The sequence below is a fragment of the Zeugodacus cucurbitae genome, chromosome 4 (genome assembly GCF_028554725.1).
Source record: "Zeugodacus cucurbitae isolate PBARC_wt_2022May chromosome 4, idZeuCucr1.2, whole genome shotgun sequence".
Taxonomy (NCBI): domain Eukaryota; kingdom Metazoa; phylum Arthropoda; class Insecta; order Diptera; family Tephritidae; genus Zeugodacus; species Zeugodacus cucurbitae.
The window spans coordinates 73,408,130-73,424,842 of NC_071669.1; the positions used below are offsets into that span (position 1 = coordinate 73,408,130).

At 40.7% G+C, this 16,713-nt stretch overlaps 2 protein-coding genes across 2 annotated transcripts; both read left to right on the top strand.

Moving 5' to 3' along the window:
* Positions 1-1,307: 1,307 nt before the first annotated feature.
* LOC105211268 (uncharacterized) lies at positions 1,308-5,687 on the top strand. The gene is made up of 8 exons (XM_011182617.3): positions 1,308-1,531; positions 1,596-2,034; positions 2,102-2,373; positions 2,440-3,048; positions 3,110-3,968; positions 4,036-4,562; positions 4,626-4,941; positions 5,010-5,687. The coding sequence occupies exons 1-8, from the start codon at positions 1,445-1,447 to the stop codon at positions 5,468-5,470; spliced, it is 3,570 nt and encodes a 1,189-aa protein (XP_011180919.1). The 5' UTR covers positions 1,308-1,444; the 3' UTR covers positions 5,471-5,687.
* Positions 5,688-13,366: 7,679 nt separating this feature from the next.
* On the top strand, positions 13,367-16,274 carry LOC105211257 (basic helix-loop-helix neural transcription factor TAP). The gene has a single exon (XM_011182606.3). The coding sequence runs from the start codon at positions 13,706-13,708 to the stop codon at positions 15,056-15,058; it is 1,353 nt and encodes a 450-aa protein (XP_011180908.1). The 5' UTR covers positions 13,367-13,705; the 3' UTR covers positions 15,059-16,274.
* The last annotated feature ends 439 nt before the right edge of the window (positions 16,275-16,713 follow it).

Consider the following 16,713-nt stretch of genomic DNA (forward strand, 5'->3'; position numbering starts at 1 on the left):
TCGAATATCTAATTGCGGGGCGCAAATTCTCTTGAATAATTATGTTCCGAGGTCTACAGAGAATGGTGTGCGAGCGAATACGACAGATAAAAAGAAAAAATGGAAGCGCAAACATCAGCTATCTGTTATAGCAAATACAAATTTAGGTACTGTATTGTATAAAATTAAAAGAAAAGCTCGGCCTAAACCCATTAGCGCCCCTGTTCCTACCAATTGTAATATTATATCGTTATTACTATATAAATCAAACAATGTTAAGAGCTTACAAAGAGCTTATTTGGGTACAAATTGTATGGCTTAATAAGATTTTTCACCATTAACTATACGTGTAAGGTTTTAAGCTCAATGCCCAGTGCCATTGCTTGTAATTTCACTCACAATGGCTTATGAGCTTTTCCAAAGAGCTTTTGAATGACAATACAAAAGAGAGAAAGCTTAGAAGGCTCGTGATCATGGAATTACAATAATGGACATAACATTCTATTTTTTATATTACAAAGGCTATGAATCGTTAGAAATTTATACCTTAGATGAAAATCTTTGATTATTTCTAATACCGGAATTGTCCCAGACTTTATTGTTTAAGAACTGTTACTATTTCATCGACCCAACAACCTTGAGAGCAGGAAACAGAGTTAGTCTGCATGCTCTAAATTCTCAACTGGCGTTAAATCTAGATTTTTATGCATGTTAAATAAATAAACCATATCATCCATCCATCATGTTTTAAGCCTATCCTCTTCCCCGTCTTTACTCCACATTCAAACTCAAAATTCAAATTTAACGATAAACCATTTGGTATTTGTTGACCCTCTTGAAGATACTCGTTGGAGGCATATTTATCCCAGGAAAAATAAAGAAACAATTTTCATCGTAATTCACAGACAGTAAGATCAAATATAGTCAACTCCCTACCGAGACTGTTTTAAAGGAAGTCAAATACCAAACTATGACCAGGAGGAGCTCAGGTTGCCTCGGGAATCACTCTTTGCCTGTCTTCTCAAACATACTCATTCTAAATTGTATTATGGATCTTTGGTTAGAAGAGGTCGAAGACAACCTCTGATGCCTTAACCCAGACGATCCAAACAAAATAAATATTCATTAAATATCTATATTTTAAAATGTTTTTGTTTATACTTATATATTTATCGTTTTAAATGTTATGATTTATTTTAACATAACCCGTTCGAAAAGAACGTTTGTTCGCGAGCACACATGTTCGCCACGAGCAATTTGTCATAATAATTATGTTTGTTCGCGAAGATATAATAGCACGATTTCAGTGGTGTACGTGACCGGCAATTTTCCGCTATGCAACACTGCTTTTTTCCAATCAGCTGTTTGTAATTCTTTGTATGCGGCATTTCAGCGTAGTTTGTGAATTTTTCGGGTGTAAATAATGCAATTAAAATAGTAAATTTGTAATAAATACGAACCAGAAATGGATGTAATTTTGCCATACAATGCACAAAACAGGGAACATTTCTGCAGCTCTGCCCTGCAAGTTGGATTCCATGAATTCGTTGCGGTGAGTCAAAAGCTGCACTCCAACTTTTGCAAAAGTTAATATATTTTATTGTTTATATTATTAGTTGAAATTTTTCTACACCATGAAAGATTCCGACTTGGACGTGTTCCAGTTGATGGCACGTGAACGCCTGGAACTAGTGCTGTACGGTTGGGAAATATGCCAAGGTCATTGGGATGAATTGGAAAACAAGGAAGACATATCACCGCATTTGTGTACGGTTTTAAAACAAATTACACAGTATTCCCTAGATATATGGTTCAGCAATGAATGGGAGGAATGTAAACCGCATTACAAAGCAATGTTGTTGGTGTGCATTAGGCGTGCCAAGGATATGTTGTTGAAATTATATGGCAACATCTTTGACTGGGACTACGCGTTGCAATTGGGCAGCAAACCTTGGGGCATACCCTATTTGAAACAATTCATAGCGTGCAATAGCAACCTTATAAGGAGTTTGACTCACTCCAGTGAACATGTTGAAGCACCCGCTAGTGCTGAAGGTAATAAAATATATATTTGTATAACAACTAAAACTATTGTTAATGATTATTATTGTTGTACACACAGATATCGAGCATTTGCAAAAGGAGGGTTTGGTTATGCTGTTGTTGCGTCTCATTAAACTCTTTGACGCTGGATTTTTCGAAGGAGCTCGTAAATTGTCAATGCGCATCATTGCAGCTTGGAATCATGAATATGAGGAGAGAAAGCTTCAAGCAGAACTGTCCTGCACAGAAGTAAATGATCAACATAAAAAGTGTTTAATACTTATCTGCCATATTTACCTCATGGCCATATATGAAATGGATGAAAATCGCGGATTCGTTATTGATAATGTGGTGAGTATTGCATTTACCGAAAAGTGTTACGAGAGCATTCATTATATATAAAAAATCTTCGCTCAGGTGAATAACATACGTTTTTACTACCAAAATATGATGGAAGCGGGGAGTGTTAAAAGGAATGCGGACGAGCAAATGGAATACACACCCGCCCGTTACATAGCCATAACTTGCATTCATCTAAATATAAGTAGTAATGAGTTCATTGACGCCTTCATATATGATTCCTACGACGAGAATTTTGTGAGCCTCTTTGGCGTAATATCGCAATCCTATATGAGCTATCTGCTCGGTAATTTAATAATGGAAATGAACAAATTGAATGAGGACGACTTCAGTAAGCGCATTGAGGACTTCAAACGCGTCATGTATCTTTACATTAATGAAAGGGAGCGTAGTGAAGAATTCATGATGCAGGAGTTGCATAAAAAGGAAATGAAGCGTCGGAGCCATAGCTTGTCTGCAACAAAGGAGAATATGACGAATTTCTACACTAAAATGTGTAAAGGCAATCGCTTGAGTAACATTGGCAGTAGTGAGCATATGGAGGAGGCTAATCAAGCAGCTACCACCGTGGAAGTAGATAGCGAACGCCGAGTAGATCCTGTCTTCCAACATTTGCCCAATAACGAGGAAGTTCTTAACTATGTCTATACGGTGTTGGTGAAGCGGGTAAGCCACAGTATTTTATATAATATTCACGCACTAATGCCCTGTCTCTTCCAACTTTCAGACACACAGAGGCTGGTATTTCGCTAAGCTCATCGTGCTGCTCAAAATCATTGGGCTGCAATTGAACGCCATAGAGACTTGGCGTTACCATCCGGGACTAACACCAGAGTTTTTGTTGAACCTCGAAGTGAAACTCTCACGTCATTTTGAAGACCTCGCCATTATATTCCAAGAGCACCTGTTTATGGAGCAGGAGTTTTGGTTGACCGGTTTCTATTTGAATCCGTGCAAGAAGTACTACGAAACCGTTATACGTAGTGGTATGCGTTCGAATCGCCTGAGTCACCGCTTCGAAACCGGCGAAAACTATGACGACGACGAAAAACCGGAGCCCAAAAAGGATCGCCGTGACAAAGGTGAAAAGGTGAACGCCATAAACGCCAAGTACGGACTGCTTAGCTCCACCATCGATGTGAAGGAAATACTAAAACTGGCCAATCATGAGGCGCCCGACGTTGATTATGGCCAAATCTATAAAGCTTTGCGCGGCTTCAAATTACCAGACAACACCATTAAGGACTTGCTCACCGTCATTTTCTTGCCGCGCAACAAAAGCCTCGCCTGGGCTCTTAACTGGGTGGAGTTGAGGAAACGTTGCAAAACTTTACTGAAAGATGCCGATAAAAAGCGTCACTTCGTGGAGCTAAACATGGCCGAGGCAAACGACCGGCTGAAATTTTTGAAAATTGATTATGAAAAATACAAGCACCGACCCCAGCTGGATTATGGTAGCATCGAGCAGGGCTATGAGAACTCGAACGCGCCGAATTTCAATAAGGAAAGCAGCGATGAGAATGATGACGAGGACTCGGAGGACTTCGAAGCGGACTCTGACCTGGACGAACCGGCTAAGCATGAACGTGAGTTGCGCTCAAATAACGCGAATAAACCAAATGTAAATAATCTCTCTCTCTCTCTACATTATAGCGAAGAAAAACGATCACTCGGAACTATTCGACTCGTACTTCATGAGCACACGCCGCACCAGAGCCCGCGCCGCTGCTATGATCGCAAATGTGATGGAAAGAGATGAATTTCCGAACCATGAGGATGGCAATAATTCCAACGAAGAAACCACAGTGCAGGTGAAGAAAGAAGTTTTTGATGAAAAATACGCCGCGGCCGCCAGCCAAGCAGCCTCAGCAAATGTGGCTAAACGTGACTTCAACGAAATTCTAAAGGAGCGCAAAGTCTTCGACAACAGCACCAGCGGCTTCAAGCCCTTTGCGGATATATGGAGCCTGAATTCGCAAGAATTGAAAACCGTTCAGAGTAAAGTACCACATTTAGAGACCGGTAACCTCTTCAACAAGTCGACCAAACTGGAAATGCTGCAACGGAAAATGTCCAAACTGCTTGGCCAACAGCAGAGGGAGAACAAGAAGACTGAAGGAAGACCAGAAGAATACACACAACAGCAGTGCAAATTGGAATACTCCACTGATGCAGAAATGGTGGGACCTTTAAATATACTATTAGCTATCATAAAATTTTAATAATTTCTCTACTTGTTGCAGCACGATGACGAAAGTGACGTATCCACAACTGCTCGGCGGGACAGTGACGAAGTCAATGACTTCAGTAAAGATGAACAAGACGAGAGGAACTCCCAAAGCCCCAGAAAATCGAATGAAGGTGTAATGCAGCATGGTGAGAGATCAGCGCAAGAGGAGCTAATGCAGCTTTGCATGAAGAAGAAACTACGTGTTCGTTTGCGCAGACTCACAGTAGCCGATGTGCGAATGTTGCGGCAGCCCAGCGTACGTTTGCAGCGCATGGATTTGCAAGCAGTGGCCGAGCGCATGTGCAAGCTGCGACGTGCGCAACGAAAGGGTTAGCTCCAATGAATTATTCTAATTATCTTTACTCTCAGCTAAATACAACCTATCGTTCACTTATAGCAACCTATATTGAGTCTGAAGAAAGCTCAAAGTCCAGCAATAATTCCTTCGGTGGCGAGCGCACCTTATTGGACACGCTAAAGCGTCGCCTGTACTCCTCGGAGTCGTCCACCGATTCGGATGAGTACAAACAAAGACCGCGTGTAGCACGTCCGATGCGTGGACGGCTTAACAGCTCGGCGGTGCAAGCGCGGGCTCAACGTGCGCAGAAGAGCTTAAAAGTGACGCCACGCAGCGCAAGCGGTCTGAAGTTCCGCATCTCCACCAATGAAACCGGTGGTGGCGGTGTGGGTCCAAGCGTAAATGTCACCAGCTTGCCCGTTATCGACTACATACAAATATCATCTTCGTCGTCGTCGGATGAAGTGGAACGTTTCGGTCAATTGGAGCCGGTGCGAGAGGATGTTGACATGACTGCCGACCCGTTATACGAGGAGGAAATACCACTCTACCGGATTTAGTTTAAATCGGTGCAGGGATCTTAGTGAATAAGTATTATTTATGGATTTAGCAGAAATATAAGTTTTTAATATTTTCATTTAAGTGGATGTGTTGCAAAGCTAAAGAAACGCGATTCATTATTTAATTTAGCGCGCAAAAATATTTTAATTTACATGAAATGTATGATCTTTTCGAACTTTCAAAATACATATAAATACATTTGTATACTCGTACATACATATATAAGTTGTTTTTCTTCAAGCGCGAAGCACCAGTTTTTATTTTTCTAGAGTTCTTCCAAATCGGCAATCTTTGAACAATGCAAAATATAAAGATTAAAGGCAGAATGGACTTTCTTTTATCTAACAGTCTCTATTTTAAAGGTATTCAAAAGCCTTAATTCAACTCGTTTTCTATGCGCTATGTCCTGCTGGGAAAATGCGAAGGTGACATGAAGCAGTTACAATTGTGTTGTTTAATGAAAACTGAGACTTTCTCTTACGGTCCAATCTCTAAAGACTTAATTCTAATGAGAAGAACTTCATACAAACTTTTACTGATTTTGATAAAATATAATTATCTGTTCTAGAATTTAGATATATATATATATTATCCATAACGACACAGTCACAAATCTACCGAGGCCTTAGAAGTTTTGAATTTCTATAATTTCTTAGATAAAATTTAATCCCGTTTTTACGCCTGGACCAATCTTCATCCAATCGTCGTCCAGCTAATCTATCTGGATTGCCGACATTGTTTATCTTGGAACATGATTTGGGTTTGGAGTCCCATGAACCATTAAACATCAGTTAAGAGAGCAAGAGTTATACTTTTAGTTAAGATGGAAACCTAATGTGGTTGAGATCATCTTCAGAAACAGAATTATTGTTGGTGGTTGCCTAGAGTCGAACCATAAAAGTCAAGCTGTAATATAGAAGAACTTGATGTAAATGAAGGGACGAGAAGCGTAATAGACTATGAGATTCAGTAAAGATGATAATATTTTTGACGTGGTCAGACCCGATATATATATGGTACTCAGCTTGAGCTCCGTAGAGAATGTGAACACTATTTGAATATATGGTGAACCCTCGGCAAAGTATCTGACATAGGAGCGTCACTATCGCTAACGGAAAAAGACATTAGCTTCGAACAGATATACATGTAGGTAGTATATATTAATGTATAATGCTGGCAGTGATCTTAACCCTTAATTTGATTTGTGCTCAATGAGATAATTTGCATTAATTTCCCTTTAATTGAGCACCAACGTCAAATGGAGAGCGGTGAGAAAACCTGTTCACATTCTTGTGTGCGTATGTGTCTGAGCACGAGCGTGTGTAAATATTGAATGGGCCATAGATATTATTTACTTATGAACTGTTATGTAGGAAATATTTACCAATGGCCCATGGGCCTAAGTCAAATAATTTATGCATTGCGTTTTTTACGTTAAACAAATCAAACATTGCTCCTTCATACCCGATATACACATATAAGTATGTATGTGTGCTCGACGGTTCGTCTGTTAGCCGATGTGTGTGAGTGATTGTACGCTGGTCTGAACACTAGTTGCCTCGAGCTAATTGCGTTCTAACAAGCGGCATAAATTCAATTCGTAGCGCTCCTTATGTTTGCTCGCACTACCCTCAAGGCCCACACACACACACACATCCACATGTATGCCTCAATGGTTTTGCGTTCATTGAAATTCATCAGCAGCATCAACGACCTCTGCAACGGCACACTACCAGCTTCCTCCGTTCCGTCCGCGTCAAAGTTGGTGTTGTAATTTGAGACTTCACTGCAATTCGAGGGCATTGTTGAATTGTTGTCGAAGGAATTCCCACCCCGATTCGTCGCGGTGCACTGCCGTTGAATGGGAAATGTGTAAATCGTTTTTATTTGACTGCACCTGGAATTCGATTTGGCTTTTGTGCGTGTTCTTTCGGTGGACACTCGAATTTGCTGCACTCACACATAGTCGAATTTAATGGAAAGTGTGGCAAATCTCGTAAATTGGAAAGAAAGTGCAGTTGCGCTATAATGCTCGCTACCTAAGAGGCATGTGGTGGAAAATTACAATAAAATCACAATTGAAACAAACGAAAATAGTCCAATTCAACTTCGTGGTTCGATCGAGACTTGAACGTCCGTCCACCAAATCATGGTTTTATGTTCAATCCGTCCACATTTAATACTTATTCTTAAGAGACCCGATAATCGATGGATCTCTAATTCGGTATTAGTCTAATTTTGGGTTTTAGCTTTAAACAGATTTTGGATTTGAACCCAATCCTGTGACTGAACACTTTGAGGTACTTCCATTTGCTGAATAAGATCAAGGCGCACATCACAAACGGGAGAATAAGCTCGGCCCTCACATGAATCCGATATCAAGAACCTTCTTATAAGCTCTTATTAAGCCATTTCTAGAGCTATTAAAAAGTATGTAGAATCTAGTTTCCTGACATTTTCTGAATGATTTTGATTACCAATTCGTGAGAATATTGCTATTTTAGTCTAAAATGTTTCACTGGGTAAGTAGTCTTCTGTCGGATATAAGCCCGGGTCCATTGGAATGGCATAAGCCGAACTGTCATAAAAACGATGTACTCACAGGATTGGAAGAATTATTTAGAATTTAGCACGCATAAAACAATAAAAGAACAAGTACAGATACCAGGGTTATGTTGTTGTAGCCGCAGAAAACTATCTGGAAATTTAAGAAATTCTGTCGAGTTTACACCTGGTTAAAAGTGTATTACAAAATTTACTAATTCCCTTTCTTCATTTTCGGACCAATATTCGAGAATTCTTCCAAATATGTGTTCCACCAATACATTGCCATTCGGATTGCATTGTTTATCCACATCAAGATTATAGCCTTTTGACATTGACAGCCAGGAACAGAGAGCCACTAAGCAAACACACACAACAAAAAGCCGAAAAATGCACACACACAAACATACGGTCATAATGCATAATTATCCAGCGAAAAAGTACACTTCAAATCTGCTGGAACATCAATAGCGAAAACAAAGCAACAACGCAGGCGAGCAATGTGCATTTGCAAGGAACCCCCGCTTCGGGATTATCATTATAGGCTGCGCTGTCAAAAGACACACACACACATACACAAAATATGTGCATTTGTAAGTACACATATCCATATTTATTTATCTAGACATGTACATATTTGCAAGCGACCTTCGAAGTCCCTACATTCGACCCATCCATCACAGCTATTCATTCGTTCTCTGCTGTGTGTCGGTGTATTTGGTGTTGGTCTTAAGCAAATATGTATTAATAATTCGTAGAAGACCCACATAAAGCAAATAGAATTTTATACCCCAGGACATTCTGACTTTCCTCTTTTCGCCATTGATTTTCCCCCGTTTGTCCAAAGCAGCAGCGGTCGCACAATTTTCGTGACACCCCAACGCCTTGGCATTGACAAGGACAATGAGCGAAATGAATTTTAATGCGATTGGACATTGTCCTCAATTTGCACAGTGGCAAACACGATGACTCCATTCGCTGTGGCTAGTATATTATCGCATACGGACATATGTACATTTATGTCGTCATTAATTTTAGTCAAATCGCCATTTCCACGCACATTAATTTCTAGTTAATTATCAACACCTAGTTTAGAAACTTCAGAGAGAAGCAACCTGTTTTATCACTTCTGGTTAAAAGTACATTTTTATTGATATTATTGAATAAATACTATACAGATAGTTGTACTATAGAACATAGAAGAAATAACTTAAGTCGCATCCTACTTTAAACAGTCACTTTTGTGGAACATTAAAGATCGTTGAACTAACAAAGCAAAGATCCGAAGATTCTTCGACAACCGTTCGGTAAAGCAATGAACAAAAACGTCTGAAGACGATATTGAGTCTTAGTAATCTGTGAGTATATGAAGCCAATGATATCCATGTCATCACTAATTGAGTTATCTACCTATGACGATCCAGCCCAAGTAACCGGAAAGCATCCGAATCTTTATTCGGCCAGAAGTTCTCAAAATCCTTATAGGACTTTTATCTGTCACTACAACAACAACAGCTAAAATACTTGTATCCGAGTGAGTTGATTTTGCTTTTAAGGTTTTCTCATCTGACTAGGCTGAAGTTCGAACTCGTTTCTTCTAAGTTTTTGAAAAATTTACATTAAATTATAGACTTCTCTTCTCTTGTAGATTGGGTCAAATATCATAAAGCTTCGGAACCCGATATTCTTTTGACGCGCTATCGCAGCTCTACTCCTCTCTACTCTTCTTTATATTATTTCTTATATTCTCTCAAATATCCAAAATGTGTCTTTCTAGCTTGAACGTTCTCACATCATAACTTCTTCTTGTACTCATCATTTTTTACATATTTTTTATGAAAACCGCTTAAATTTGTTTCTGTTGCATATTTATTTAAATTTTTATTAGCCGCACGTGGCAGTCATTACGCCAACAAGACAATTTGTTCTTAGTGGTTTAAGCCGCTTCCCGCCAACTGTCACTGCAGCCGCCGGCAATCGCTGCCTCTCACAACAGTTGCAGTAGTGGCAACACAGTCTAACGGCTGTTGGTGGCACGCGACACTCACGCCACCGCCGCCAACACAATGACTTAAGGACTCAAACACTCAACCAGTTATCCGAACACCCGTCCGTATCAGCTACCGCCGACTAGTTGCCGCGGTTTGTTTACCTTGCGATCTTGGACGGCACGTGCGGCTCTGGTAAGTGGCGACAGGCGCCAGCCAAAGCTTACAAGCCGATTGCTGTTGCTTTATTTGTTATTTTTGCTTTTGCACTTTGCCTCTTAAGCGGGCGTTTCGTTGTCTGCGAAGAATGGCCGACGAACGGTTACGGTGTCATCGCCACTTGCACGGACTATTGCACCTTTTGTCGTGTAATTACGTTATTACGATATTCAAATATGGCTCAATGTGTGGCGCATGGCATGTCACGTGGCCGTGTTATGATACCACAAATGCTCGGCTGCAGCCGCCGACGTCACGCCTACGAAAATTGTGACAGACTCGGGCACTTGAGTGCGAACATGAGACGAAGCGTTTAAGCGCTCGTGAGTGCCCAACAACTCAAAGGGTTAATTTATTGAATTAGTGCATTAGATAATACCACGCCGGCCGTTGAGCATTCACCACATAACAGTGTGAAGTTGTTTAAAAAGCAATTAAGTCCAATAATGAGCAGAAATGGGGCTTAACGAGTCTATGAATAAAACAATTATAGCAAAGCAGATATGAGTGTAAGGCTTTTGAGAGGCATCCCTTTCCAGAACCGTACTAAGTTTTACATTTTTGATTATGAGTTGATTATCTCTGCTAACAGCAAAAAAGTGTACCGTTCACAGGGATACAGAAATATGTGGAACTAGACGCATCAAATACGAACTGAAATCTGAGTGCTTGAAGGCTACTCGAAATGTCTTTTGTAGTACTATTGATAAGGTGATTCCAGATTTTATAGGAGGGGCTTGATCTCTTTGGAGATGGAGAACAGCCGATGGTCTCCCGCTTTTCTAAAATCTGCATATATTTGATGCCCATGAGTTTTCGGTCAGTATTTCTGGGTCTGGTCAACGAATAACCATCCATTAAACAAATCGGTTTCTCATTGAAATTCATACCAAAATCCATAATTATGGATTGCAGTCCTTACATTCTGTTAATCGTCTTTTCGGACAATATATTTATATAATTTAAGTAAATTAAGTTTGGATGCGTTTAAACAACTTAAATTTAACTCGATTCTATCTCGCATGGCTTATTTGAAAGGGACTTGAGACAATCCAGAAGAAATATAAACAAAACTGTTAAACGTTTGCCAAAATATAAATCCGAGTGTGGAAACCACTTCGGAGAATGCATTGTAATTCCCAAAATGTGCGTAAAGTAATTTGCAAATTACCTAAAACGAAGACAACTATCTCCGCCTCACACCTGAATTGAACATTTTACTACCGATTAAATTATGTCAACGACCTTAATCGCCTTTTCCCCATATATTAACAGCACTATAAACATTATTTTGTATAACGACGTTTCCTTCCTCCCCCAAATTGCTTTCTTCCACTCACTCACCTGCCCACAACTTCTTCGCATAAAGGGAGCTTCTGAAGTGATTACAAACCAATTCTCGGAACAATGAACAATCAAGACTCTCTGTGGCATAATAATTTGCGGTTTGGATTGCAGAAAAAACAGAAGAATGAAAGAAGTATCGCCATTAGGACCACAACAAAATGGTCACTTCCTTGCGTACACATATGCAGAGTGAGGAAGCACCCAGTTTTCAGAACATTTGCAAATGAAGTGCATCGTCCACAAGTGGTTAATGCGTGGAGAATCCTCACCCGGATTGTTTGATGGACATTGAACGCATCGCTCCAGCGCCACAATTAATCGCCAGCGGGCTGCTTGGGCAGTGGATAATCGCTGGAGTTCTTTATGGGTTTCCTTTCTTTTCGGCTTCCGATTCGGTTTCCATTTGGACTCTTTGTGTTGAAATAAACAAATTTGTGTGTTTTCCCCCGGGGGCGCAGTGAAATTGCTACCCACTCATCGCACGCGGCAGTTGTTGGACTTGCGAAAAAGCGAGAGTAAATCAAACGTATCAACCCTTAAGAATGCGTCCGACATTGCCGTTGATAAGCCTCGAGGCGACACGTTGATGTGGACTTACCTCTGCATGCCGTGTGTGTATGTGTGCGTATGGGTGATATAAGTTCGTTTGTTTGTACGCGTCGCAATTTCATCGACTAACATAAAAAGGTATAAAAACAAAAACAATTACCAAAGAAAACCTTAAGCATATTCTGTTAATTTAGGGTTGCCATGGGGAAAAAAACAAATATGTGAATTCAGCTGAAAGATCCTGCATTGTAATGGCTTTCTGGACTCTTCCCAAAAATATCGCATGGATCAGGAATATATACATTTATGCAGACAGCAATATAGATCTCGATATAGGTGAAGCACTCAATTTTTTTATTTTTTGCGATATATTTTATTGACTAGTCTAAAATTATTTAATCTACATATTATATATAGGTTTATTCCCGCCTCGCTCTTCTTCTGCTTCTACAGGAGTTTTGGCTTCTTTAGGCTTCTAAGTGGAATAACATGGAAGCCAGGTCTGTAGGAACAGTTTACAAGTTATCCTTGACGAGGAGAATTCAGACTTTCAGACCTTTTTATGGTCTAAAACCCTTCTTCTAGGTTAGAAAGAGTTATGTATGAGCCATAGATGAATACAAGAGAACGTCGAACTAAACAGATATTAAATATTTCGTATTGAACAGGTATTGTTAACTTCCTTAAATAAGAGGAGGGTTCTACAGTTTGGGTTCGCTTGGACTCTTTGATTTGTTCTGGTAAAACCGTACCAGTAATCAGTACTAAGTCAGCAAGTATTTATTCTAATCAGTAATACCTCAAAATCAAGTTTACTAAATTTGGCAACCCTAAAGAGCTTGCATTTACATACGCATATACAATTATAATTTTACTGCAGACCAAGAGTCAGCACTGTTGGCTTGCACGCACAGGCATTACACGCACACACATGCCCGCCGAACCACCGAACTGATTGCAGCCAAATCTCTTTGATCGCGCAACAAGCATTAGTGCCGCTCGACAACGTCATCCTTCCGATTGGTGACTGCGCTCACAACTTACGTCGCCGTCGCCTCAGCATTGGGCGGGTTGTAAGGGTGGCGCGGCAGTGGTAACGTCATTGACAACGCCATTCCACACCGCGCGGCATCAAAGCACTGCAATCGTTGTAGTTGTTGCAAACTAGACCAACCCCCTGCAATAATCGGCAGGATTTGAGATGGCGCCGCCACGACCGACATCAATACGCAGAGGGTTGCACTGCTCAAACGGCTCATGAGCGAACGCCGGCCAACGGGTTGTTGGATGGTCGCACATCGCGTATAAAACTAATGAGTGCCCTTAAAGCCCGTTTAGTTGGTAAAGAAACGCGCAACGGGCAACAACCGAAACACAAACGAGTGATCACACGACAAAAACAAAACCATACAAGCTTGCGTTCATTGAAAATGCATACTCTCGAAATATAATCGTACCGTTACTAGGTCGTCTAGTGAACGAACATTGCGTGTCGTGTCAAGCGCATAGCCGCCGAAGTGACAAGTGTTCGAAACTGACTGTTAGTTGAAAAAGAAACAATTTAAACATAACAGCAAAACCAACAAAATGTCCTCGTGCTATAGTGGTTATGACGATGGCTCATTCGAGTTTGAGGATTCGTCCGACGACAGCGGCTACGAGAAAAGTTTCGAAACCGATCGCCAAGTTAAGCCGCGAAAGCTCATCTTCGATGCTAATGCCGATTTCTATGCGGCCGCCGAGTCACCTATGTCATCTGGCTGCTACAACAACAGCGGCATACTCTTGGAGCGCTCCTCCTTTCCTGCACTGCTCGATGCCAGCAGCAACCATAGTACTCGCAGTGGACGCACACTCGTAGAACATGTGATCAGCAAAGCGCCGCTGACAGAATCTGAGTTCGCGCCTACGCTAACATCGACACCGACAAAGAATGCCGCCGGCGCCGTAAATTGTGATCAACCGACTGAACCGCGTCCCAAGCGCAAATATGCCGTCGGCAAGAATCGCGTAACGCGTTCGCGCAGCCCCACCCAGGTGGTGCGCATCAAAAAGTTTCGCCGCATGAAGGCAAACGATCGCGAACGCAATCGCATGCACACGCTGAATGACGCACTGGAGCGGCTCCGTGTCACGCTACCCTCACTGCCGGAGGAGACGAAGCTGACGAAGATCGAGATTTTACGTTTCGCGCATAACTACATATTTGCGCTCGAGCAGGTGCTGGAGAGTGGTGGCACAATCAACCTCGACCTCGAGAAGCTTCAAAATTTCACACTAAGTGGAGAACGTATCACTAAAGAGCTATTCGATGCGATTTTCGTTAATCCACAACCCTACACGAGCATATACAGCATGGGTTGTGGGCTGGGCGGCGGACGGGTGCCATACGGACATCAGGAACCAATGTCTGCAGCGCATCCCTACTTGGAACAACAGCACCTGCTGCAACGCGGTCGTCCCCCACAGGGCTATGCGTATGGTAGTGATATGCGCCCCTACAATGTGCAACACGAAACACATAAACCCTTAGTCGACCGTTTGACGACGCATCCCCATTTTTCTCAGGAGAAGTACGAGCTGTATAAAAGTACCTTCGAAGCAGCAGCCAACATACAACCCACATCAAGTGCCATGTACACGGGTGGTATCTGCATGCAAGAAGAGCGGAACGTACCGGACCTCACATCAGCTGGATTCACGACGCAGTCTGCATATAACCACCAATTACCGACGAACGACAACTGCTATCGCGAGGAGGATCCGACGACAATCATTGCGCCATCACCACCCATGGCGAGGCAAGGAGGTAAGCACGCGCAGCCGTCAATGTTGCACCAGACTAGCAGTTTCTTCACTCAGACGCCACCTTGGATCGATTACAACGAGCAGATGTTGAACACCAGCCACGGTAGCTTCGAACAGTATTCGCACGTATAGCAACGGGCGCTCTTAGGTATTTTAGTGTATATAGTAAGGGGTTATTGGGGGAAAGCCAGGGATCAGTTTAGAGTATTTATTTTCCATTTAGTTATCATACAATTGTTAGGTACACAGAAAATAATATTTAGTTTAGTCTTTGAGCTCTATGGATGAGGATCGGCGTCAATAGCTTCACAGTCATTCATAGAACTCAAAGCGTCCATTAACTAATTTACATATTCATTTAAAAATGTTAATTCTTAACGAGAACTCATCCACAAATCTTGAAGTTATTCGCACATTTCGCTGATTCTCGTGATAAGAACTGCTGACGAAGACTCCAAAATGATGGTGGATGACGATTGTGCTTAGTAAAAGTGCAAAGCAATACTTACCGAAGTCTTGTTCGGATGAGACAACCATCTGTGTTGCTTGTCCTAACGATGCTTCTTCTATAATGAATATATTTTGCTTCGATCTCTTTAAAGAAACGGCTATGCAGTTCTTTACCGTTGAGTAACGGATCTGCATCTCAGTATTCTTTGAAAAATTAAAAATTAATTCTAATATTGTTCAAAAATAATTATTTTTACTAAAAATTGGATTTATCTGAAGTGATCTTCAGTAGACTTTATACTCGAAGATCGTTTTGGAAAATTCCAATTTATGTCACTTTAAACACTGTCAATTATCAACGACTCTAAGATAGTCATTCAATTTAACTTTTCGAAGAAGTATCAAGACAAGATTACGCTATTTTACCGCAAAAAGGTTATTTTTGGGTGTCACTGTGATTTGACATTTAATCGTTAACTGTTTTGTCTTGGAATGTCGAAATTTTGTCAACGTGAACATGTCAATACTTCGTTTTCACAATATCGGATTGGGAAGAACGACTTCTTGACGTTTTATTAGACTAACTCAAAGTATCAGGTACCTTAATGTAGTTGTTAACAAGCTTTATGAAATGTGAGATTTTTGATATTTACCAAAGAGAAATATTTATGAATAGATAAGTGAATATATATTTTTGTAAGGTAGAGTTTTATTGTAATACAATGAACAGGGGCTAGTCATTTCCTAAAATAAAATTAAACTTTAAGTGAGGTTAAAGTTTGGCGTGAGTAAGGTTAGGCTACTAACGGATCAATTAATACAGGTTGTAATGTAATGAAATGTATACAGTTATCTTAATAAATGTACTCTGATGAAAATAAAGTTCGACGAAAATGGAATTTCGTATTATGTTTATTATTTTCACATGGATTATTTATTATTTTGATATGAACTTCAGCATTTAATGGACTTTCTTTTGCAAACGAAGGACAAAAGAATAATCGCTTGAATAGCAACATACAGTACATATATTAAAATCAGCGACCCAAAGTGGAAAAATAAATGCTAAGGAATGTTCAAACGAGAGATCACGAGATCTTTCAAAACTTTTCCAACAAAACTTTTTCAACCAAACAATGGAGTTTGATGGTTTGGAACTCATCAATGTTTTATTTGTGGAGTTTTGCATAAAAGTGGCTCCAATAGTGAGGACCGATGTGGTTGCGATACTACGATCCAGAAAGAGGAGTTCTCGCACCCGTTCAGTAGAAAAAAATGTGTAGTCTTCCGCTTTCAACTATAAAATAGTGTCTTGGAGTAAAAGATATAGACCGAGG

Excerpts from the sequence above, each read along its gene's own strand:
- LOC105211268 (XM_011182617.3), top strand. The coding sequence starts at position 1,445 with ATGGATGTAATTTTGCCATACAATGCACAAAACAGGGAACATTTCTGC. Across the intron at positions 2,374-2,439 it reads GATTCGTTATTGATAATGTG|GTGAATAACATACGTTTTTA; the intron begins GTGAGTATTGCA and ends ATCTTCGCTCAG. Across the intron at positions 3,969-4,035 it reads CGAACCGGCTAAGCATGAAC|CGAAGAAAAACGATCACTCG; the intron begins GTGAGTTGCGCT and ends TCTACATTATAG.
- LOC105211257 (XM_011182606.3), top strand. The coding sequence starts at position 13,706 with ATGTCCTCGTGCTATAGTGGTTATGACGATGGCTCATTCGAGTTTGAG.